The sequence below is a fragment of the Pseudophryne corroboree genome, chromosome 9 (assembly GCF_028390025.1).
Source record: "Pseudophryne corroboree isolate aPseCor3 chromosome 9, aPseCor3.hap2, whole genome shotgun sequence".
NCBI lineage: Eukaryota > Metazoa > Chordata > Amphibia > Anura > Myobatrachidae > Pseudophryne > Pseudophryne corroboree.
The window spans coordinates 354,914,881-354,940,668 of NC_086452.1; the positions used below are offsets into that span (position 1 = coordinate 354,914,881).

A 25,788-nucleotide genomic window follows, 5' to 3' on the forward strand; every position below is an offset into this window, starting at 1 on the left:
GGTCTTTGTGGGTCTGCCATACAGCACTGAGACCTGGGATCCCCTGAATGATGGTGTGCTTAAAAGACAGGCCAAAGATGAGAGGGCCCCCATCTTGCTGCCAACACCTACAATGTTGGAAGGTATCCAATCAATTATGTTGGTAAAAGTGCAACACACACACACACGTCAAATGTATAAAAGAAACAATATAGTATATTGCTAAAGCACTCTTTTAGTTTTAATACATAATACCCGCTTAACCAGTGCGTAAGTGTAGCTGTGTCCTTAGTTCCTGGAAGACAGGCAGAGAAAGTAACATCTCCAAGGTCTCGCATAACTGACTGAATAAGACTACTGAGCTACTGTATTCCTTCTCTTTGTATTTGAAATGTTCTATGTAGGTAATAGGTACACTTTAATGTAACTTTAAGGATGTAGTTACTCAATACGTGTATTAGAATGGGGATCAGTATGAAATGCCGGCAGATGGAATCCCGGATGTCCTGATCCTGACAGCGGGATCCCGTCTGCCGTAATGCCGGCAGTGGGGCGAGCGGTAGAAAGCCACTTGCGGGCTCGCTGCGCTCGCCACATGTTCTATTCTTCCTCTATGGGTGTCATGGACATTCACAGAGGGAGAATAGACTGTTGTGCGGGTATTCTGATGGCAGCATTTCACCGCTATTCGAGATTCCGGCAGCAGCATTGTGACTGTCAGGATCCCGACTAGCTGTATTTTAACCGCTTCCCCAATGTAGACTTTCCCATTACCTATATTGTTTGGTTTTGTATGTTTGCATATTAAAAAGTATGTTTTCTACGCAGTGTGTCTGAAAGTGAGGGCAATAAGCATATGTGGAAATGAAAGTGAAAGTCCTTTGTAATTGAGCTGAAACATTTTATTTAACTGTTTCCGCACAAATTGCAGTATACTGGGGAAATAAGTTGCTGACTTTACTAAAACCTCTCATGATTGTAGGAGCTTCAGTCTAGTCAGCTCTGTGTGCACTGTGGGAAAATGTATGATTAAGAGGATAGGGTTTGGTTTTTTTTGTACTTGGCTTCCAGGTGCAAACAGTGCATTCTGACTTGGCTAATGGGGTGCACACGCAATCGCACATTCATTTATGCTGTGCTTGTTCAGAGTCCTTGGGCAATATAATCTGTAATATAGTTCTACCGTAGGTACAGTTTCCTTTTTCAAAATTAACCATTTCACTGCCAAAGATGCCTAGGAGAGCTGGAGCATCATCAACAAATGGTGAGCTCCTCCTGCGCCTTGATCACAAAAACATACTCTGGAGCTGTAACAGGGGTGCAAATGTCGATGAATGTGTTACTACTGCAGCATTAAGTAGAATTTAATGTGGTGTGTAGGATTGCTTAATAATGTTTTGTGTTTGGTTTTTTTTTTATATCAAGTTTACAAATTAATAAAGTTTGATGTTTGTGCTTTAGTGTTCAGGGAATGGGAACCCCCACTGCTGGACTGGTGTCAAAAACACAGCTCACAAGTCACACTGTAACCACTGGCTGTCCTCCTACTAATATGAGTGTCAAGGGAGAAAACAAAGAAGGTACCATAAGAAGCCACTATGCCATTTAACGTAACATTTCTGAAATGTATTATCTCTCAATGTGTGCCACTTATCTTGTATAATTGTGAAATTGTCATTGCTTAAGTAACTATACCGTATCTGCAAAACTGATTGTGTTCTAGACCTATGCACTTACTGTATTGCTCCAGTGATTTTAATTTTTTAATTTTTCTTTTTTTTACCTTTTTCAATATAAGTATTGTTTTTATCATATAATGATAATTTGTTACTTTTATACTCTGTGATTGCTCCATTCTAGATAGGTTATAGTTGCCAACTTTATAGCAGCCCCAGGTCAGCATGGTGGTGTGCAATGCGGGGGGGGCTTGTCATAGGGGGTGGAGAGAGATGTGAGACAGGGAAAAAGGCTGTGGGTGGGGGTGTGGCTGCTCGTTTGCATCATCATAGCCTCCCCACTGTACAATGCCGAGAATGCCGGCATTGTACAGCAGGGGACATGGCTACAATGATGTGATTCAACGCATTGGAAAATATCTAGTTACGGGTCTGGACTCCAGTCTGAAGAGCTGGAAAAGCACACGGTCTAGCATAATATAAAGTTTAACAAAAATATACGTTATGGTAAGAACTTACCGTTGATAACAGTAATTTCTCCTAAGTCCACGGGTTACACAGGATACATTGGGATATGGTGGAACGACAGCAGATTTGCACCAAACGGTCAAAGCTTTTTGGCCTCCCAGCATGCAACGGGCCCGTCCATATATCCCCGCCTCCTGGCTCAGGCAAATCAGTTGTTTAACAAAGCTCAAGGCAGGAGCATCATGTAGAGCAGTCATGTCCAAAGTCCAGAGAAAAGAACAGGGGCGACCCGGCACTGGTCTCAATGTAAATGAAATAGCAAATGATGAACAAACCAGAATTCGGACAATTAAGATATATTTTCATAAATTATCAAATCTCTGTCCAGTATGGTGGTGCGCCCAGAGCCAGAAGGAACATGTGTCAACAAAGGGAGAAAAAAGGAAGGCTCTTGTGTGGGCGCACTCTTAAATAGTTGAAGTAAAGTGATTTATTTCAACTATTTAAGAGTGCGCCCACACAAGAGCCTTCCTTTTTTCTCCCTTTGTTGACACATGTCCAAAGTCCAGCCAGGGGGCCAATTGTGGCCCGTGCTCAAATTTCCACCGGCCGGCAGCCTCTGTGAAAGCTATTTTAGGGGTGTGGCCTGGCGTCTGTCTCTGCTGAGCTCCTACAAGGACCCATAAACAGCTAAAGCAGACATCTTCTCCCTGCTAAGCCCACTCTACTGCTCATCCGATATTGAGGAGACTGGAGGGGACTGAGCAGCGGAGCCGAGGAGTGTATAAATTTGCTTCTGCGGGCTGCGGCCTTCCCCTCCACCTTAGGCTGGGATCTGTAGCACAGCGCGCCCCGTCCGCGGGAATCCCGTACCACACGGAGAGACCCAGCGTGACGTGAATTGGCTAGCGGTATCCTCCTCTAGACGTCCTCGCTCTGCTGGACCCCTGCTTCTGCAGTGGATTGTCGGCAAATGGCTGAGGAGTTTCAACAGCACTTTCAGGATTTTGCAGGTATTGTAAAGGAGATCACACTTTTTTCCTCTCCTTTCTCCGTGGTTCCTGATAATGCTCCAGACCACCTGCAGTTGGAGCTCACTGAGCTGCAGTGTGACGCCGAGTATCGCAGTCGGTACCAACAGCTCCCTCTTGTCAACTTTTACCACCAGCTGGATAAAGGCAGGTTCCAGGGGACTCGAAAATTTGCTAAGGAAGTGCTGAGCTTGTGTGGCTCGACATTCTTGTTCGAGAAGACATTCTCGGTTATGAACCACAACAAAAACTGCGTGAGGACAAGACTAAGTGACTCTCGCCTGCGTGACATCTTGCGCATCAAAACCACTGTCGTTGAGCCAGACCTGACCTATTTACTGTAGTCGAGATCTCCGTATCACCCTTCATATTAGAGTAAGATAGACAAGTTATTTGTTTAGTCTTCTGAGGTGATTAATGGTTCAAAGAATGTCAGGCTGAATGGTCGGCCCCCACACATTTTCACCTCGCCAAATCTGGCCCTCTTTGCAAAAAGTTTGGACACCCCTGATGTAGAGCCCTAATCAGGCGAGAAGAACACACATGCACACCCTTCCGTACAAGATGGAAAAGGTTATTGAGTAAAAGGATCCTCAAATCAGGTTCGTCAGGGTGGGATCCCTGTGAATCCTGTGGACTTAGGATAAATACTCTTATCAATGGTAAGTTCTTACCATAACTTATATTTCTCCTGCAGGGTCCACAGGGTATACACAGGATACATTGGGATGTCCCAAAGCAATTTAGTGGTGGGGACGCTCCTGAATAGACAGTAGAATCTTTCGCCCGAATTCAGCATCCTGAGAGGCAAAGATACCAAGGCATAATGTCTAATGCATGTGTAAATGGAGAACATGTGTCTACCTAACATATCTATTCTGCTGAAACAACACATTGTGCTGTCCATAATGACCTACCTTACAAGTAGAATGAGCAGAGACATTAATCCGGAAACAGGGAGATCAGCTTGAGAATCTGCTTCTAAAATTTTCATCCGAAGCCACTTAACCAGTGTCTGCTTATCCACAGGCCATCCCCTCTTGTGAAATTCATAGAGAATGAAGAGAGTATCTGTCTTTCTGATGGCACTGGTATGATCCACGTAAATCCTTAAGGCACAAACTACGTCCAACGCTGCATCTCCCGCAACCAAGTCCGGCCCCTGGAAGACTGAGACTACATTTTCTTCATTAAGATGGAATTTAAAAACCACCTTAGGAAGATACATAGATTTGGTTCGAAGAACTGCTCTATCTGGGTAAAAAAAATCATAAATGGAGTATGGCATAACAATGCCCCTAAATCTGAAATTCTTCTAACTGAAGCAAAAAGTCAGTAGAAAGAGAACTTTAGCTGTCAACCATTTAAGATCCAATCTTTCAAGTTGTTCAAATGGGACAACCTAAAGGGCCTTTAGGACTAACCTAAATCCCAAGGCACTGTAGGAAAAACAAAAGGAGGTTGAATGTGTCGCATTCCTTGGAAAAAAGTGTACATGTCCTGTAGGTTAACAATTTTCTTTTTGGAACCATACAGTCAATGCTGACACTTGTACTCTTAAGGAAGTTACCTTTATGCATTCCTGCCCGAAGGACTGCTAAGATTCTGGAAACTCTGAAAAACCAAGGGTCAAATTTTTGATCCCTACACCATTGAATATAGGTTTGCCATATTTGGTGATAAATGCGAGCTGAGGAAATTTTCCTTGCTCTGAGCATAATTTCCTGTTGTGAGAGTCCTCTTGCCTTCAGGATGGAGGTCTCGAGAGTAATTTCGTCAAAGACAGTGCATCCAGGTGTTTGTGATAACCAAGACCCTGAGACAGTAGATCTGGCCGTTGAAGGAGTAGGAATGGAGCATCCATCGACATCCTCTGCAGATCTGTGTATCAATGTCTTCTGGAGCTATTAGTACCCTTACCTTGTCTTACCTTTTGTATCACCCTGTATCACAAGGCGATAGGTGGGAACACATGAACCAGAAGAAAGTTGACAAGTCATCCACAAGATCTCTCTGGGATTTGTTCTTGACCCGTATGCGTTCTGACAGGACGGCATGAGATGTATCTCCGGTAACACCCATTATCTATCAGAATTTTTAAAATCTAGGGGTGTAAGTCCATACGTTTACCTGAAAAGTGAGTTGACTGAGAAAATCTGCTTCCCAGTTTAGGACTGCTGGAATGAGTACTGCAGACAAGGCTGGCTAACGAAGTTCTGTACACCTTAAAGTGTGACTTACCTTCTTCATTATGTTCTGGCTGCGAGATCCTCCCTGATGGTTGAGGACATTGCATGTCCGAGCAGATTCGATCTGGATTCATCAGAAGGATATTCTTTGTCTGAATAAATGCCATATATATGGCCCAAGGTTCCGATATATTTATTGCCAGGCAACATTTCTTCCTTGGTCCACTGCCCCTGGAAGCAACTCCTTCCTGACACTTCTCCCAGCCCCACAGGCTGGGATCCATTGTCAGAGTTGCCATCTGATATCCAAAGCAGCCTTCCTTTGACCCCAGGATAGAATGTCCAATAACTATCAAGCTATTGACCTCCTAAATTCCAGAGGAAGACCATAATCTGCACTTTTATTGTCTGATGAAAAACCTTTCTACTAGGAAATGATCAGACAGTGCAGATGTATCTAATGGAAGTAAGTATACTCCATCATGTCCATTGTCTACACCATCAAACCCATCACACACATTACTGCATAAAAATGGATGCCTGTGTAGCAACACCGGAATCCTTAAGTGAATTTTGGATATTTTGCTCAGAGGTAAATTACTCTCTGAATACCCAACTCCAACACAGCCCCCAAATAAGTTATTCAGTGTGACGGAACCAGAACGACTTTGCCCAATTTATGAGCCAACCATAATCTCTATGACAGTGAACAATTCCTGAGACTGTGCCAGGATTTATTAAGTCGTCGAGGTATGGGTTTTTATAAAATACTTATCTCCTGCTAACAGAGATAAGACGCCATCACTACCATATTTTTGGTGAATAGTCTGAGAGCTGTGGTCAGCCCAAATGGTAGGGCCTGAAATAAAGGCTGGAGGATAGCAATCTAACATAGCGCTGATGGAACAGTGCTAAAGGAACATGTGAATAGGCATCCTTAATATTCCGGAATTCCCTAAATTCTCATGCTCTATGGCAGAAATAATGGAACGTAAAGTCTCCATATGAAATTTGAGACACCCAAAAGTACTTGTTCAGTGCTTTGATATTGAGTATGGGCCAGAATGACCCATTTGGCTTCTGGACTAGAACCAGGTTGGAATCAAACCTTGTCCTCATTGTGCAGGAGGAACTGATTATCACTCCTGACTGAAGCACCTGAACTGCCTCTTGCAAAGCCCTCATCTTCGTTTCCACTGAAGCCGGGCTGGTACAATTTTAAGGAGGGTGTTTCTGAAAAAACCTACAGCACTTGGTATAACCAACCAAGTACTAACCAGGACCAACACTGCTTAGCTTCCAAGATCAGATAAGATTGGGCATGTCCAGTGTGGTGTGGCTGTAGATCATACCGTGAGATACCGCTTTTTGCACCCAGACATCTGTAGTAGACTGCTGCCAGCTCTGAAGAAATCAGCCTCCCACACTGGGTCGCCCTATGTGGAAGCCCTCAGCATCAGGCTGATGGCTTTTCTTCAGATTCGAAAACTGGTCCTCTAGTAGCCCAATACCTTTTAGTCCTACCAGACTTGTTGGATTAGGACTATTTGCCTTTTACCCTTTCCTTTTGCTTTTCCTTGATTCCGAAAGTACCGGAAAGCTGGAAACTAGGCTTGATCTGATTTCAAATACTGTTAATACTTTACCAAAAGAATATTTCCAGTAACAAGATAAGATTCCAGAACATTCCTGGATTCTGAGTTCGCTTACAATGTACATAGCCAATCCGTTCTTTGAGCTGCTGCTGCAGCTGCTGTCTGAGAGGCAATAGTACCCATATCCAGGTCCACTTATCGCTGCCTGTTTGATATGCATTATGGAATTTTTGCTTTCTAGATGCCATTGAAAAATCCCCTTTCAATGCATCAGCCCAGGCTGCCATTGCTTATCGCTATCTGAACTAAAGCCAAGGCTGGTCTAATGATTGTCCCAGACAAAAAGAAAAAATGGTCTTTAGAAAACCATTGAGTTTTGTAGATTTTCGCACCATTCTAAGATCTGCGAATCTGCTTTGGGAGCCACCCTTCTTTTTTTTTTAAACAGTCCCCAACTGGACGAGGATAATTGGAATTCCATTTCCTGGAATTCTAACTTCCTACTGGTCGTAACCCAACATACATCAGCTGTTTTGGGACGTTTAAACACAGCCGCCTTAGTTTCTAACATAGGCTGTGCTGCTTCTGAGGATAGAATGGCTTACATAGCACTAATTAGCTCAGGTATGTCCACTGAGCTGACCTTCCGAAGTGCAATGAGTCCTCAGCTAAACATGTGTAGACTGTGAAGATGTTGTATCATGTCTATGTGATTTACTTACCACCGGCCTTTCAGCCTGCCTTTATTAAGATGCTGCCATTCCCTAGGTGGTTAACCTCAGAATTAAGATTGCATGTAAGGGTTAATAGGATAACCTATTGCTGGTATAGGGGCTGGCAGTATCTGCTCAGCTACATTGGATAATGTCTGTGCAAAGTAGCCCATGAAGGTTCAACTAGAGCCTGTGCCTGCCCTGGTAACTTAAAAGGCTTTGGACACCTAAACCATTTTGCACATTATTATGTGGAAAGTGTATATTCCTCACCCTTGCCTCTCTTAGACATGATAAATAAATCACACACCTTTACAGTGTTGTTACACAATTTGTGACTGTAATCACTTAACATTTGTTAAAGTGACATACAATCCGACCCTAACCTGCTTTACACCAGCATTGAGGATCGGAATACACAGAAAAACTGACGGAATTTTATAGTAAAGTCAGCAATCACACTAGCAATCAGTCACAGGTTATACATTAGCATAATAAGCAATATGACCACATAATCAACTACAAATACATTTCAAGCATGTAGGAGAAACATATTACTGCATTACCTTATATAGGAGTTTCAAATGTATTCAGTTGCACAGCAAAAGAAAACCACAGCGATAGTTATCAGACTCGTATGCATCAGGCACTTTAGCTAACTATTCGTACTCCAAGGTAGATAGAGACTTAGGACCTAATTCAGAGTTGATCGCAGCAGCAAATTTGTTAGCAGTTGGGCAAACCCAGCATGTGCACTGCAGGGGGGCAGATATAACATGTGCAGAGAGAGTTAGATTTGGGTGGGGTGTGTTCAAACTGAAATCTAAATTGCAGTGTAAAAATAAAGCAGTCAGTATTTACCCTGCACAGAAACAAAATAACCCACCCAAATCTAACTCTCTCTGCAAATGTTATATCTGACACATCTGCAGTGCACATGGTTTTGCCCAACTGCTAACAAATTTGCTGCTGCAATCAACTCTGAATTACCCCCTTAGTGCTGTATTACCCGGCTTAGTAGAGTGGGATACAGGGAAACTCACCCCGCTTCCATGACCGAGCAATACTTTTGCAAACGCTGAGTGGATCCAGACACTACTAGTGTACACAATCGCTCCGTGAACCTATAGTGAACACTGACGCACCAGTCAGACAGCCGCCTGTTCTGCGACTGGGTCCCCTTAGTACACGCATCTCAGATGGAAGCGGGAAAACAGTTAATGGCGGGAGACTCGGAGAAAACTGGTCATGAACCGGGGGGAAGGGCGACCAGGGGAGCGTCTGATTCTCCACTGCTGACATCAACTCGAGGAATCGCGGCCTCATATCACCCCACAGTGCGGCTGTGTCCACGTTGCACCTCTAAGCGGAACCGATGCCTTACCTTCTCCCCGTGCTCCGGCCACAGCCTGGTATCGTCTGCTGGACCTGCTAGTATTTCCGACACAGACGCCCGCCGAAACAGCACTGTACTCGTGGGTAAGCGTTGTCGCGACCCGGTGAGGAGTTGTTGGAGTGACTCTTTTTAAAGCTTCACTGAGGCTAGAGCATACTTGCCTACTCTCCCGGAAACTGCGGGAGGCTCCCGTTTTTTGGGGTAGCCCCCCGCTACCCCGGAAGAGTAGGCAGGTCTCCTGCCTCCTGCTCGTACCCTAGTGATGCGGGCAGGATGGAGATAATCTCCCATATTTGCGAGTCCGTGGGGTGGGGAAGGGGTTAAAATGATGCAAATCGCGTCATTTTAGCCCTGCCCCCTTCCTGTGGACCCGCGAATCGCTGCGTTTCCCGATGTGGGTGCGGGGCTTGATGATGTCAGAACCTGGCACCGAAGTCTTCTGCTGCGTCTCCTCTCCGGGCTTCTCCCGGAGAGAAATGTAAAGTAGGTAAGTATCGGCTAGAGGAGAGAAAATTCTGTATAAAACGTAGGAAAGGGTTCTTCACTGTAAGGGCAATAAGGATTTGGAACACCCTGCCGGAGAAAGTAATAATGGTGGATTCTGCAAATGCATTTAAAAACGGATTGGACAGTTTTCTAGCTGAAAAAAGTATGCAAGGCTATAGCATTTAATATATTGACATGAAGTATATGGGAGTGATACAAATATACTTGATAATTGATACGAAACCATTACTTCAGCTGGTGCATTATAATTTGCACTTCTTAATGCAGAATACAGTTTGAACCCAATGAGCATTTTGTCTCTTTTCAACCTCATTAACTATGTTACTATGTTATGTATAAGACGTTTTTTAGAAAGATCACTCGTGAAAAAATAGTAAGACTATAAAAAAGAGGATTTTGGTACTTACCGATAAATCCATTTCTCTGAATCCTCTAGGGGACACTGGAGTCCTATACAGTAGGGGTGTGAAGCTTGCAACCGGAGGTGTGGCACAATCTAAAATTAGCATTGTCTGCACAGCCGTGCCTCCTCCTCCTCCACATCCCTCCTCCCTCAGTTTTGAAAATTTGACTGAGAGAATAGGACATGATACTATAGCACATGGCGAGGAACCGAACCGTACAACATATCAAACAGCAACCAATAACTCTTAACCGAATAACTAATGCTGTTTGTACGAACTGTTTGAACAAGAACTTTGAACACAGCAGGTTGACCGCACCGAGGCGGGCGTCCAGTGTCCCCTAGAGGATTCAGAGAAATGGATTTATCGGTAAGTACCAAAATCCTCTTTTCTCTTTCATCCACTAGGGGACACTGGAGTCCTATACAGTAGGGGACGTCCCAAAGTTATCCCCCAGGGAGGGAGTGCTGTCGGTGGCCTGCAAAACTAAACGTCCGAACTTAGATTCTCCGGACGCAAAAGTATCAAACTTGTAAAATTTCACGAACATGTGGGCTAAGGACCACGTCGCCGCTCTGCAAAGTTGAGTAGTGGAAGTACCGCTGGCAGCCACCTATGGAGCACCCACTGATCGGGTGGTATGAGCACCCGTCTGAACCGGAACCTGTTTGCCACAGGAAATATAAGCTTGCCGAATGGTAAGTCTAATCCAGCTAGACATAGACTGCTTAGATGCTGGCCAAACCTTCTTAGGCCCATCATAGAGAACAAACAAATGGTCCGACCTTCTGAAGGACGACGTAACTTGTACGTATTCCCGTAAGGCTCGGACAACATCCAAGGACACCTCCCCATCTGTGAGACCCTGGAAAGATGGGACCACAATTGGCTGGTTTACATGAAACCCTGAAGCAACCGTAGGTAGGAAATCTGCCCTTGGATGGAGTTCTGCCCTACCCCCATGAAAAATTAAAAAGGGACTCTTATACGAAAAGGCTCCCAACTGAGAAACCCTCCTGGCCGAAGCCAAGGCAAGCAACCGTGAGACCTTCTAAGAGAGATATGTCAGGCCTGTTCTTGCTAACGGCTCAAAAGTTGGTGATCTCAAAAATACCAACACCAAATGTAAGTCCCCCGGCGCAGTGGGAGAACAAAAAGGGGGTGGTCTCCTCAGAACCCCCTGTAAAAAGGTTTGAATCTCCTGCAAGGATACAAACCGCTGTTGAAACAGGATGGAGAGAGCCGAAATTTGAACCTTCAGAGAGCCCAGCTTCAGTCCTACATCTAGCCCTGCCTGAAGGAAAAGGAGAAGTCTGGATACGTGGAAGTTCTGTGAACTCCACCCACGTTCCTGACACCCTTCCATGTACGTCTTCCAAATCCTGTAGCAGTGCATGGCTGTGACCTGCTTCCTAGTGGCAAGCATCGTAGGAATGGCCGTTCCAGGTATCCCTCCGTTCCGTAAGATCCGGGTTTCAATAGCCACGCCGTTAAACGCAGCCTGTTTAGGTCTGGGTGTGGGAATGGTCTCCGAGACAGCAGGTCCTCACTCTGAGGCAACTGCCAAGGATCTGCCGCTAGTAACCCCCGCGGGTCGGAGTACCCACTCACTGCGGGGTCCATTTGGTGCAATCCGAATTGCCCACACTCGTTCTCGTTTCACCCGTTTCAGAACCCTGGGTATGAGTAGGAAAGGTGGAAAATGTAAACCCTCCCTGTAACATCAGAGACGTGTTAATGCGTCCACTCCTTCTGCTGCTGTATCTCTTGTCCTGGACAATGATTTGGGCAGCTGATGGTTTTGTCGCGACGCCATTAGGTCTACTTGAGGTAGACCTCATCTCCTCACCACCATGTCTAAAATCCGTTGATGTAATCACCACTCTCCCGGATGCATGGCCTGGCGACTGAGATACTCTGCTTCCCAGTTCTCCACACCTGGAATGAACACTGCCGAGAGGATGATGTTCTGCCTCTCTGCCTACAATAAGATACTTGTGGCTTCCTTTAACACCCTCCTGCTCATTGTTCCTCCTTGACGGTCTATGTAAGCCGTCGACGTGACATTGTCCGACTGTATCCTTAAGTGTTGACCCATGACGAGGTCTTCGGCTAAGAGAAGCGCCGTGTAAACTGTTCTGAGTTAGAGAATGTTTATGGGTAGGCTGTTTTCCAGTAACGTCCATCTGCCTTGAAACTGATGTTCCTCTAAGATGGCACCCCAACTTCTGAGGCTGGCGTCCGTTGTTAGGATCCTCCAATCCCAAATGCCGAATCTCTTGCCTGCTGCGAGATTCCTGTGCAACGACCACCAAATTAAGGAGGTTCGCATACGCGGTGTAAATCGGATTCTTCGATGCAGAAGCCAATGCGAAACCGCTCCTTGAGCAATGAGGTTCATCTGGAATGGACGAGAACGAAGTCTGCCGTACTGGAGAGCTTCGAACGACGCCACCATCTGCCCGAGAAATTGCACACAGAGGTTTAGAGAAACCATTTGTGTCCTCAGTACCTGAGCCACTACTCTCTGTAGGTCCTGGACCTTGTGACCAGTAGATAGTCTAGATAAGGTATAATCGTGACCCCCAACAGTCTCAATCCTGCAACCATGATTGCCATGATCTTCGTAAAGATTCTTGGGGCTGATGATAGGTCGAACGGCAAGGCCCAGAATTGGTAGTGATCCGTCACCAGTGCGAAACTTAAGTAAGCCTGGTGAGGAGTCCAGAGTGAGATATGCAGATATGCATCCTTTATGTCCATGGATACCATGAATTCGTCTCGTTCTAAGCCTTCAATGACCAACTGGATTGTTTTCATCCTGAATTTGCAGCTCCTTAGAAACTGGTTTAAAACTTTGAAATTGAGTATCGGTCCGACCGTCCCGTCTGGCTTTGGCACGACAAAAAGAGTGGAATAGAAAAGACTTCCTCTGCGAGGCGGGAACTGGGATAATGACCTCTGACCATAGCAATTTCTGAAGTGCTGTTAGTAGTGCCTTCTTTCTGAGGGCACCGAGGCAATCCTGTTGTAAAGAAACTGACTGAGGCCTCTGTTGAAAATCCAGTTTGTACCCCGGGAAATTATCCAAAGTTCTGGTGAGGTCTTGGCCCAGATGTCCCGAAACCCTTCCAGACGCGCGCCCATTAAGGGGGACCCCAGAAGAGATGGGAGGCCGTCATGCCACGGTCTTGTCAGCAGGTTTATCCTGCTTTCTGGTATTTGACTGTGAGCGGCCTCTACCTCTGCCTCCATGTGCTTGTGTACCGAAACCTCTTCCTTAGACTCGAAAGGACTGTGATCTAAATGAATTAGACATTGGTCCCGAATAACCTCTCCTAACCTGTGGAGTGGTTCTCGTATAAGGAGTAGGTAGAAAGGTGGTCTTCCCTGCTGCAGCTTGCGAAATCCACTTGTCCAACTCTGGACCGAAAAGCATTTCACCCCCAAAGGGGATGGGTTCTACCGCCTTCTTGGTGTCGGAGTCTCCTTGCCATTCTCGTAGTCATAAAATCCGTCTAGCCGATATGGCCGATGCAGAGATGCGCAATGCTATCCTGCTAATATCCTTTGAGGCTTGACACAGGTATGAAGCGGATTCTGGAATATGTTCCGCCAGTTGGGTAATATCTGCCAAGCTATTTTCCTCTTCAATAGCCTGTACAATACGTCCAGACCATGCTCCCATGGCCTTGTTAACCCAAGCACAGATGATCGTAGGTCTCCGTGCCTCCTCTGCTGCTACGAAAAATTCACTTTAAAGCTGTCTCAACTTACAATCGGAAGCATTTTTTTTTTTTTTTTTTGAAAGCCGTGATATTAGGTATTGGTAAGATTGTCTTCCTTGACAACCCTCCTAGGGAAGCATCCACTACTGGTGGAGTCTCCCCCGTATCCATTACACCGTTAGGTAAAGGGTAAGTTACCTGAAACCGCTTTGGAAATTTAAAGCGTTTATCAGGTTGCTTTCAAGCCTCTGAGATTGGAGAGATGTAGGAATGGGAAACACCGCTGAATGCGTTTGTTTGTTTGTTTGTTTTTGTTTGTGTTTTTTTTTTTTTTTATTTGATTAATTCGAAATCTTCTAGCTCCTTAACTTTTTCCACTTTAAAGTTTAGGATCTCTTCTACCACGTCAAAGTAAGGAATCAATATCCGCGATTGCCGTGTCCTCTTCTGGAGAATCGGCGTCTAGGTTAGATTCAATCATCCTTCTGGTACAATAGGAAGAGGTCTTTTAACTACCTTGCGCACATTTGTTTCTGCTTGTGCGGGCGGTGTTAATCTGATGAGAAATTCTTTCATCGTTCTTGGGAGCCCCGCAGCCCATTGTGATTGGTGCTTGCGTGATTCCGCCATCTCCTTGGAGATTTTATCTGCAAGGTCTTTCACCTATGACCTAGACGGAGCACTGCTCCCAGGTGTAGCGTCCTTGTCTGGAGTCGCACACCCCGGAGCTGCCAACACGCGTGCTCGTTTTGTTACCTTTCGTACAAGCATAACAAGTTTTGGTTGTTTAAACCCCCTACCAGGGTACTACGCAGTGCTTTCCCCTTTAAACTAGGAAAAGAAAGACTGCGGTAGATGACGGAAGCAAGGGTATCGGATCCGGCTGGAATTACTCTTCCCTCTCTTGTATTGCAAAAGGAATAGGACAAGAAGAAATAAATTAAAAAATAAAATTAAATAAATAATAATTAAAAACACGAGCCGACCAAGTTGTATCCGCCTGCTTCCTTGTATTTTCTACAGGATCTTTGTAATAGAAGTCCGTTTGAAAATATAAATGTAAAGTAAAAGTATTTGTTCAGGAGATCCTCAGTATTTTTCGCAATATCTACTTTCCCCAGCAGAGGGAGCTATTGCGACATTATAACATCTCTCTTGGTACCTATACGAGGGGGAAGGGATGGCGCCACTTAGAAATAATTAAAATGTCCGTCACTGAAGAATTTTGGGAACTTCCTTTCTATGCCCAGGTAAACTTATAAGTAATGTTACCAATATATATATAATGCTGCTAATGTAACGCTTGTTACACGTGCACTGCAGAACGGCATCAGGAAACACTAACCTCCGCAGTGTCAGACCAGTCCCCACTGTCGCACTTCCACTTGATGATGCAGTGGCAATACTAAGGCAGGCGTTCTGTTGGCTGCAGCAGACAGTCTCTCACACGGCTGAGAGATCTCCCCAGCCGCGCGGAATTCACTGCAGCGTCTCTGCCCCCCGCCGCGCGCGCTCCGGGACAGCTCTGATTAAGTCCCGTAGCGGCGCTTTGCTAGTGTCTCCCCACACGCGCTGCATGATCCGGCTCTACTCCGGGATCACTAGCGGCGCTTGTCAGAGGCTGTTTAGTGTGGGAGATTAGTCATATCCCCCCCGGCGCGCTCTTCCAGCCCCGCTCAGTCTCTGCTCGCTGGTGACCGCTGCGCCGCTGTGGTGACCTAATGATTATTTGACCGGGGGAAAAAATAAATAAAAACCTAACATGGGCCCTTTATCATATAACCAGTACTCACTGTGCCTGGATTAGAGGATCTCCTGTAGAGAGATGCAGATCCCTTCAATAGGGATCATTGTCTCTCCCATATTAAGTAGCCTTGTCCCCCTTTTGTTAGGTTGACGCAGCCCTTATTACAGATTTTTAGAGTTTTTAGTCAGGAGCTCAGAGCTCCATGTGCTGTACCTCCAGCACAATTTTCAAAACTGAGGGAGGAGGGATGTGAAGGGGGAGGAGCCGGCTGTGCAGACAATGCTAATTTTAGATTGTGCCACACCTCCGGTTGCACGCTTCACACCCCTACTGTATAGGACTCCAGTGTCCCCTAGTGGATGAAAGAGAAATAATATAAGAAAGCTTATGGCTGCTAAAAAAAACAGAAGCCCTCTGACCATGGTCCGGCTCCTGCCGCACCAAACAAAAAACTGATTTGCCTGAGCCAGGAGGCGGGATATATGGACAAGCAGTTGCATGCTGGGAGGCCGAAAAGCTTTTACTGTATGGTGCAAACCCACTGTTGCTCCACCATATCCCAATGTATCCTGTGGATACCCTGTGGACCCTGCAAGAGAAAGAGAGCTAATTTAACCATTTCCAAAAATAGGGAAACTTTTTTTTTTTTTTTTTTTTTAGTAGCATTCTTTTTGATAACAATTAGTAAGGGGATAGTAGTATTTTCCACTAGACCTAAATCTGACAAAAAAATAATAGTAATAGCACATAGAAGTGCCAAGGGATTAGTTTGAACTTGTAAATACAAAATAGAATTAAATTGAATTACATATTTTAGGACATAGCCAGAAGTTATGAAAAAAGGTTGTTTACAGGCATTTACATATAAGGCAATCACCCGACTCCTCCTGCACCGTGTGTCTCCTGGAGACCTAGGACATGTAAACTCTGTTAACAGTTTTAATATGAACTTCCTGCAACCAGGAACACCTTAAATATTTCAAAGTAGAATCGTAGTGTCTGAGTAGGGTATTTGAAGTAGAGATTGACGGTATGTCTGGCTCCCAAGCTGTCACCGTCTGTTTCCACACGCAAGTATGGACATTCCCAACAAGCAGGGATTAAGGGTGGTAGGAGCCCAGGGGCAACGAGGTTATGGGGGTCCAATTACTATACAACCCTCCCTTTCTGCAGGCTAAACTTAACCTCGTCCCACCCCTCCCCCATAGCCTAACCCTAACCCTCCCCCCCCCTCTGTTAAATCCTTGTTTGGGATTCCGGTGCCAGGATTGTGATCCTTGTCGGGATGCCGACACCAGCACTCTGAGCAGTGTCAGGATTCCAGCATATGTATTTTGACTTCTGGGATCCTGTCTGGATCTAGTGAACATCAGGCGTGATCCTGTCCAGATCCCAGTGTGACTGCGTAGAAAATTTATATAAAATCCTCCCGATTTATACCCTTGGATGGTTTACAATAATGTTTCTTCCTTTCCCCAGTGACTCACCAGGTGTCTAGCTAGGCAGGATGGATTTTTTCCTACCCAATAGAAATATCACCGATGAGTGAATTCTGGAAGATACTATTCCAGTATCAAAACATGTTGGCAAGGAGGGCGATTCAGGGAGGTTTGGGACTCGACCTACCCGGTGATGGTGCTATATGGGGGCGTCTGGCTCATTACTATACCACTACATTAAAGTCTACTTTTGCATAGTAGATCATTATGTGGTGAGAGTCCAATTCAGTCCTGTTTTGTATATACATTTTTACTTGTTTGCTTGGAATAAATAGTGTTACACTATTTGGAGTATTTCTATTGAAGGTGGAGACAAGTTTCGGATCATTCGATTCCAAATAGGGGGGAACCGTCTCCTTCTGATGCGCACTTGTTTGCTGTAATGTGTAGACTACTTTCTCTGATAGGAGACCCTGAGTTACGCTTTATTGCGTTTCTCCAGTTCTCAACTGTACAAATCTTTTTACCTTTTGAGATGTCTAACAGAGACCACAGAGTGACCTGACCTACAAAAGTAATATCATCACTAAGGGATCTTTTCTGTGGGACATTTCTTTACATTATTAGTACTGATACCCATTGGTAAAATTTCTATTGTGTATTTATGTTGGAGTGTCGGGTGACACTGCTACACCAACCAGTCTACTGGACAGCTTTTTGAGTGCACAATTGTCTTGTTCACAACTTTATTTGGTTTACTTTTTCCTACGGCCTGTTGTATGGACTTGGCATTTCCTTTGAACCTAGCTACCTGGCACACCAATCTACCTGCATCTAGGGCATCTTCTGGCTGTGGTTAATTGAAACTTGCCACTTTCTAGACACCGGATGGCTCCTGTGCAGATGCGCACTGATTGTCATTTCGTCTGCAGACAATGAGCCTAAGGTGATTTTCAGCATTCCATATCCTGGAAGTCCGATTTACCAATGGAGATAACAGCTGCAAAATAAACAAAGTCTAATCCCAAACAGCCTAAAGACTGTTGTCCTGCATTTTTTTTAACTAGTTTGTTATATCCTTTCAGACCTAAATCCGGGGTCCAAGCTGGCTTAACGAACATGGTTTCAACCCCTGTTACAGCTGCTAACAGCACGTTGGACCCAGGTTAATCCTGAATTTTCGCCTTTCACACTACACCTGTGTCTGACCTGCATAACAAATGTGAATCATTAAACGTGGGTTTTACAGGCTTCTAAAGATGACTCATGAAAAAGCATAAACATAATCCGAGTCGGATAACTTGGATCCCCCCCTTTCACACCCTGAGTTATCTGGCTCTGACCTGGGAATAACCCTGGTCTTAACAAAGGAAACGGACTCTGCACATATAAACGGTATCTGGATGGTAGGTCGATACTACTTAGGTCAATAGGTCGACTATTGACATTAAAATGGTTGACACGGGGCAGGTCGACGCATGAAAAGGGCGTCATGGCTTTAAAAAAAAAAAAATTAAAACTTTTTCATACTTTACCATCCACGTGGACAACGATTGAGACTAGTAACCTGCCCCCACCATGGCGAGCGAAGCATGCCATGCAAGGGGACGTGGTGCACTAATTGGGGTTCCTGGTCATGTTACGGAAAAACAACATTAAAAACAGTCAAAAATTCCATGTCAACCTTTCTCTTACGTCCTAGAGGATGCTGGGGACTCCGTTAGGACCATGAGGTATAGACGGGCTTCGCAGGAGACATGGGCACTATAAAGAACTTTAGAATGGGTGTGCACTGGCTCCTCCCTCTATGCCCCTCCTCCAGACCTCAGTTAGTTCCTGTGCCCAGAGGAGACTGGGTGCATTTCAGGGAGCTCTCCTGAGTTTCTCTGAAGAAAAAAAAATTTTGTTAGGTTTTTTTATTTTCAGGGAGCACTGCTGGCAACAGGCTCCCTGCATCGTGGGACTGAGGAGAGAGAAACAGACCTACTTAACTGATAGGCTCTGCTTCTTAGGCTACTGGACACCATTAGCTCCAGAGGGAGTCGGAACGCAGGTCTCCCCTTGCCGTTCGTCCCAGAGCCGCGCTGCCGTCCTCCTCACAGAGCCGGAAGACAGAAGCCGGTGAGTATAAGAAGACAGAAGACTTCACAGGCGGCAGAAGACTTCAGAGCTTCCCTGAGGTAAGCGCGCAGCAGTAACGCTGCGCGCCATTGCTCCCACACACAACACACACGGCAGGCACTGATGGGTGCAGGGCGCAGGGGGGGCGCCCTGGGCAGCAATATAAACCTCTAGGACTGGCAAATACATATATATAGGCTGCGGAGGCAGTAGATATAAAAATCCCCCGCCAGTATTACAAAATTGAGCGGGACCGAAGCCCGCCGCTGGAGGGGGCGGAGCTTGATTCCACAGCACTAACCAGCGCCATTTTCTCCACAGAGCTCTGCAGAGAAGCTGGCTCCCCGGACTCTCCCCTGCTGAACACGGTGACACAGAACAGAAAAGAGGGGGGTGGGGGCATTTGTAAGGCGCAGTGAGTGTATTATACAGATAATTATATATAAAAGCGCTATATTATCTGGGAATTTGTTTCCAGTGTCAGTTGGCGCTGGGTGTGTGCTGGCATACTCTCTCTCTCTGTCTCTCCAAAGGGCCTTATTGGGAAACTGTCTCATATAAATATATCCCTGTGTGTGGGGGGGTGTCGGTACGAGTGTGTCGACATGTCTGAATCGGAAGGCTCATCTAAGGAGGAGGTGGAGCAGATGATTGTGGTGTCTCCGTCGGCAACGCTGACACCTGATTGGTTGGACATGTGGAATGTTTTGAATGCAAATGTGACCTTATTATATAAGAGGTTGGACAAAGCAGAGTCCAGGGAAAAAGCAGGGAGTCAATCCATGGCTTTGACTTTGTCACAAGGCCCTTCAGGGTCTCAAAAACGTTCTCTATCCCAAATAGCAGACACTGATACCGACATGGATTCTGACTCCAGTGTCGACTACGATGATGCAAGGTTACACCCACGGGTGGCCAAAAGTATTCAGTATATGATTATGGCAATAAAAGATGTTTTGCATATCACAGATGACCCCTCTGTCCCTGACACGAGGGTGCACATGTATAAGGAAAAGAAACCTGAGGTAACCTTTCCCCCATCTCATGAGCTTAACGAGTTATTTGAAAAAGCTTGGGAAACTCCAGACAAAAAACTGCAGATTCCCAAGAGGATCCTTATGGCGTATCCTTTCCATGCACAGGACAGGGTACGGTGGGAATCCTCGCCCAGGGTGGACAAGGCTTTAACGCGCTTGCCCAAGAAGGTGGCGCTACCGTCTCCAGACACGGCAGCCCTCAAGGATACTGCTGATCGCAGACAGGAAGCTACCTTAAAATCTATTTATACGCATACGGGTGCTTTACTCAGACCGGCAATAGCATCGGCATGGGTATGTAGCGCGGTTGCAGCTTGGACAGATACCTTGTCAGCTGATTTTGATACCCTAGATAGGGATACCATTTTATTGACCTTAGGTCACATTAAAGACTCTGTCTTATATATGAGAGACGCTCAAAGAGACGTTGGGCTGCTAGGTTCGAGAGCCAACGCCATGGCGATTTCTGCTAGGCGAGCCCTGTGGACCCGCCAATGGACGGGTGATGCCGACTCAAAGAAGCAGATGGAGGTTTTACCTTACATGGGTGAAGTTTTGTTTGGGCAAGGTCTCACGGACCTGGTTTCCACAGCTACCGCGGGTAAATCTACCTTTTTGCCTTTTGTTCCCCCACAGCAAAAGAAAACTCCACAATATCAGATGCAGTCCTTTCGGTCGCATAAGTCCAGAAGAGGTCGGGGCTCATCCTTCCTCGCCAGAGGTAAGGGTAGAGGGAAAAGAACGCCTGCTTCGGCTAGTTCCCAGGAACAGAAGTCCTCCCCGACTTCTACTAAATCCACCGCATGACGCTAGGGCTCCACTGAGGGAGTCCGCACCGGTGGGGGCACGTCTTCGACTCTTCAGCCAGGTCTGGGGTCTGTCAGACGTGGATCCTTGGGCGATGGAAATTGTATCCCAAGGCTACAAACTGGAATTCGAAGAGGTGCCCCCTCGCCGATTTTTCAAGTCGGCCTTGCCAGCTTCTCCCCCAGAGAGGGCAGTAGTTTTAGCTGCAATTCAAAAGCTGTGTCAACAGCATGTGATTATCAAAGTTCCCCTAGTCCAACAGGGCAAAGGGTACTATTCAACACTGTTCGTGGTCCCGAAGCCGAATGGCTCGGTCAGACCGATTTTAAATCTAAAATCCCTAAACCGGTACTTGACAAAGTTCAAATTCAAGATGGAATCGCTTCGGGCAGTGATCTCCAGTCTGGAAGGGGGGATTTTATTGTGTCGCTAGACATAAAGGATGCATACCTTCATGTTCCAATATATCCTCCTCATCAGAAGTACCTGAGATTCGCTGTACAGGACTGTCATTACCAGTTTCAGACGTTGCCGTTTGGGCTTTCCACGTCCCCAAGGATTTTCACCAAGGTGATGGCGGAGATGATGGTGCTCCTGCGCAGGCAGGGAGTCACAATTATCCCGTACTTGGATGACCTCCTGATAAAAGCGAGATCGAGAGATCAATTGCTGAAAAGCGTGTCGCTCTCCCTGAGAGTGCTACAACAGCACGGTTGGATTCTAAATCTGCCACAGTCACAATTGATTCCAACGACTCGACTATCATTCCTAGGCATGATTCTGGACACGGAACAGAAGAGGGTTTTTCTCCTGATGGAAAAAGCCCAGGACCTCCAGAACATGGTCAGAGACCTGCTAAAACCAAAAAGAGTGTCTGTTCATCAATGCACTCGAGTTCTGGGGGAAATGGTGGTGGCCTACGAGGCCATCCCATTCGGCAGGTTTCATGCGAGGACATTTCAGTGGGACCTTCTGGACAAGTGGTCCGGGTCCCATCTACAAATACATCAGAAAATAAGCCTGTCCCCCAGGGCCAGGATCTCTGTCCTGTGGTGGCTGCAGAGTGCTCACCTTCTAGAGGGTCGCAGGTTCGGCATTCAGGACTGGGTTCTGGTGACCATGGATGCGAGCCTCCGAGGATGGGGAGCAGTCACGCAAGGAAGAAATTTTCAGGGGCTGTGGTCAAGCCAGCAGGCTTATCTACACATCAACATACTGGAATTAAGGGCCATATACAACAGCCTACGACAAGCGGAGAATCTTCTTCGCGACCTACCAGTTCTGATTCAATCAGACAACGACACAGCCGTGGCTCATGTAAACCGCCAAGGCGGGACAAGGGGCAGGCGGAAGCCACCAGGATTCTTCGCTGGGCGGAAAATCACGTAAGCGCTCTGTCAGCTGTCTTCATTCCGGGAGTGGACAACTGGGAAGCAGACTTCCTCAGCAGGCACGATCTCCATCCAGGAGAGTGGGGACTTCATCAAGAAGTTTTTGCAGAGATAACAAGTCTTTGGGGAATTCCTCAAATAGACATGATGGCGTCGCGCCTCAACAAGAAACTTCGGAGGTATTGTGCCAGGTCAAGGGACCCTCAGGCAGTAGCGGTGGATGCCCTGGTGACACCATGGGTGTTCCAGTCGGTCTATGTGTTCCCTCCTCTTCCTCTCATCTCAAAAATATTGAGAATCATAAGACAAAAAAGAGTGCAGACAATACTCATTGTTCCAGATTGGCCTCGAAGGGCCTGGTACTCAGATCTTCAGGAAATGCTCACAGAAGATCCGTGGCCTCTTCCTCTCAGGGAGGACCTGTTACAGCAGGGGCCCTGCGTGTTCCAAGACTTACCGCGGTTACGTTTGACGGCATGGCGGTTGAACACCGAATCCTAGCCCTACGCTGATAAAGGCTAGGAAGGAGGTGACGGCAAAACATTATCACCGGATCTGGAGGAAGTATGTTTCTTGGTGTGAAGCTAAGAATGCTCCTATGGAGGATTTCCATCTGGGACGTTTTCTCCACTTTCTACAGACAGGAGTGGATATGGGCCTGAAGTTAGGGCCGTAATTTGTACCTTAATGGAGCCTATCTATATTCTTTCAGAAGGAATTGGCTTCTCTTCCAGAAGTCCAGACTTTTGTGAAGGGAGTGCTGCACATCCAGCCTCCTTTTGTGCCCCCAGTGGCACCATGGGACCTTAATGTGGTATTACGGTTCCTAAAATCTCACTGGTTTGAACCGCTTCAGACGGTTGAATTAAAATTTCTCACTTGGAAGGTGGGCATGTTGTTGGCCTTGGCATCTGCGAGGCGGGTGTCCGAATTGGCGGCCTTGTCTCACAAGAGCCCCTATCTGATTTTCCATGTGGATAGAGCGGAGTTGAGAACTCGTCCTCAATTTTTGCCCAAGGTGGTCTCATCATTTCATATAAACCAACCTATTGTGGTGCCTGTGGCTACGGGTGACTTGGAGGACTCCAAGTCCCTGGATGTAGTCAGGGCCTTAAAAATCTATGTAGCCAGGACTACTCGGGTTAGAAAAACAGAAGCACTGTTTGTCCTGTATGCAGCCAACAAAGTTGGTGCTCCTGCTTCGTAGCAGACTATTGCTCGCTGGATCTGTAACACGATTCAGCAGGCTCATTCTACGGCAGGATTGCCGTTACCAAATTCGGTCAAGGCCCATTCCACTAGGAAGGTGGGCTCTTCGTGGGCGGCTGCCCGAGGCGTTACAGCTTTGCCGAGCAGCTACCTGGTCGGTTTCAAACACTTTTGCAAAGTTCTATAAGTTTGATACCCTGGCTGATGAGGACCTTGCGTTTGCTCAGTCGGTGCTGCAGAGTCATCCGCACTCTCCCGCCCGGTCTGGAGCTTTGGTATAAACCCCATGGTCCTTACGGAGTCCCCAGCATCCTCTAGGACGTAAGAGAAAATAAGATTTTAAACCTACCGGTAAATCTTTTTCTCCTAGTCCGTAGAGGATGCTGGGCGCCCGTCCCAGTGCGGACTATTTTCTGCAAGGCTTGTATATAGTTGTTGCTTACATAAGGGTTATGTTACAGTTGAAATCAGTCTTTGCCTGATACTGTTTGTTGCATACTGTTAACTGGTTGCATATGTTCCATGTTATACGGTGTGGATGGTGTGGGCTGGTATGAATCTTGCCCTTGGATTACCAAAATCCTTTCCTCGTACTGTCCGTCTCCTCTTGGCACAGTTCTCTAACTGAGGTCTGGAGGAGGGGCATAGAGGGAGGAGCCAGTGCACACCCATTCTAAAGTTCTTTATAGTGCCCATGTCTCCTGCGGAGCCCGTCTATACCCCATGGTCCTTACGGAGTCCCCAGCATCCTCTACGGACTAGAAGAAAAAGATTTACCGGTAGGTTTAAAACTTATTTTTCATGTGTCGACCATTTTCCCATGTCGAACATGTTACTGTCGACCAGTAGTGGTTGACCTAGTGACTGTCGACCTTAACTAAGTCGACCCTTTAAACCATAACCCATATAACCTGGGTCAACACTTTTACACTGACTCATGACCCAGGTTTACCAGGATTTTTCCTTGGTCCAAGGCCCAGTGTGAAAGGGGCACTATAGTAGTTTTTGCTCAGTACTGTTTTAGATTCTGTGGTAAAGAAGATACCATGTCATAGGTCATAGGATGTCTGCTGCATGTGCTGAGACGTTTTGTTTTTGCAGAAAAAGAAAAAAATGTGTTATCAAAATGACATTTTCAGCCTAAGGAGATAATTCAGCATCTAAGGAGGATTCTAATATTAGGGGTTAAATGCTCAAGGCCTTTAACAATTTTAGTTGGGGAAGTTCTCACTCAGAATGTGGTTCTTCAGGTGCTGTGGTTAATTTTTTTCTGAGGATTCTGGGTAAATTTAAAGAAGCACCCAAGAAATGTGATTTGGATATTAAAATACATATATAAATATTTTGAGTTTAAATGAAACGGTAACAGACATGTCTGTAGGCTGATCCCCTTTTAAAGCGCTTACTCACAAAAATAATAATTTTCCCATGTCAATTTATTTAATTTTTGAAGAGTGGACACAGCTGGAGAAATGTCAGGCTAATGCTAAGAGACTGGTACATACACTATATGGCCAAAACTATTCGGATGCCTGACCATTACACCAACAGGAACTGTAATGATATGGGGGATAACCAATTAGGGGGGAAACAACATCGGGTGCGAAAAACGCACTTTTTTCCCCCAGATGTTTCACTGAATTTTATTTTTTTTGACAGGCTATCCAGTTTGTTCGCCTGTAAAAAAGAAAAATACATTATCTCCCGAAACACAAAGGTTCAGCGAAGCCTGTAAGTTTTTGGTACAAACAGTCCCGTTTTTGCACGAAAACGAGGATTTGGTTTCGCCTGCCTGAATCCTGAAAGCCGGTAAAATGCCCTCGTCGGAATACCGACCTCTCCCCTGTATTCTAACTTGGGTGGTGGGTCCACGCCACCACCTGAGGGAAAATAGAACTAGAGAGAGAATCCCGACTGACGGGATGCCGGCTGTCAGGATCCCAACAGCGACATCTCGGCAGCCAGAATCTGAGGGGACTCACTGCGTTCGCCACGCTTCAGGCCTGATGGCGAGCTTAGCTCGCCACGGGTTCTTTTCTCCCTTGGGTGTCTCCTTTGGGTGGTGGCGTGGACTTACCACTCAAGTTGGAATACAGGAAAGAGGTCTGTTTTCTATCCGCAGGAATTTTATCGGCTGTCGGGATCCTGATCGCCGGGATCCCGACAGCCGGTATAGTCACTACATTCCGCTTATACACAGTGCCCCCAGTAGTAGCGCCGCTTATTCACATAATTCCCCCAGTATTATTATATATATATATATATATATATATATATATATATCTATCAATCACACACAACAGGTATAAAAATGGCGCTATGAGAAATCAACAAGCGACATCTCTATAATA

General features: G+C 46.0%; 1 protein-coding gene across 5 annotated transcripts in view; it reads left to right on the forward strand.

Moving 5' to 3' along the window:
• Positions 1-25,788, forward strand: part of SFMBT1 (Scm like with four mbt domains 1) — a 355,522-nt gene that overhangs the window by 209,434 nt on the left and 120,300 nt on the right. For all 5 annotated transcript variants that reach the window (XM_063940693.1, XM_063940695.1, XM_063940694.1 and 2 more), the window contains exon 2: positions 1,441-1,559. In XM_063940693.1, the coding sequence (XP_063796763.1) occupies positions 1,441-1,559 (119 nt within the window). The remainder of the gene's footprint in view (positions 1-1,440; positions 1,560-25,788) is intronic.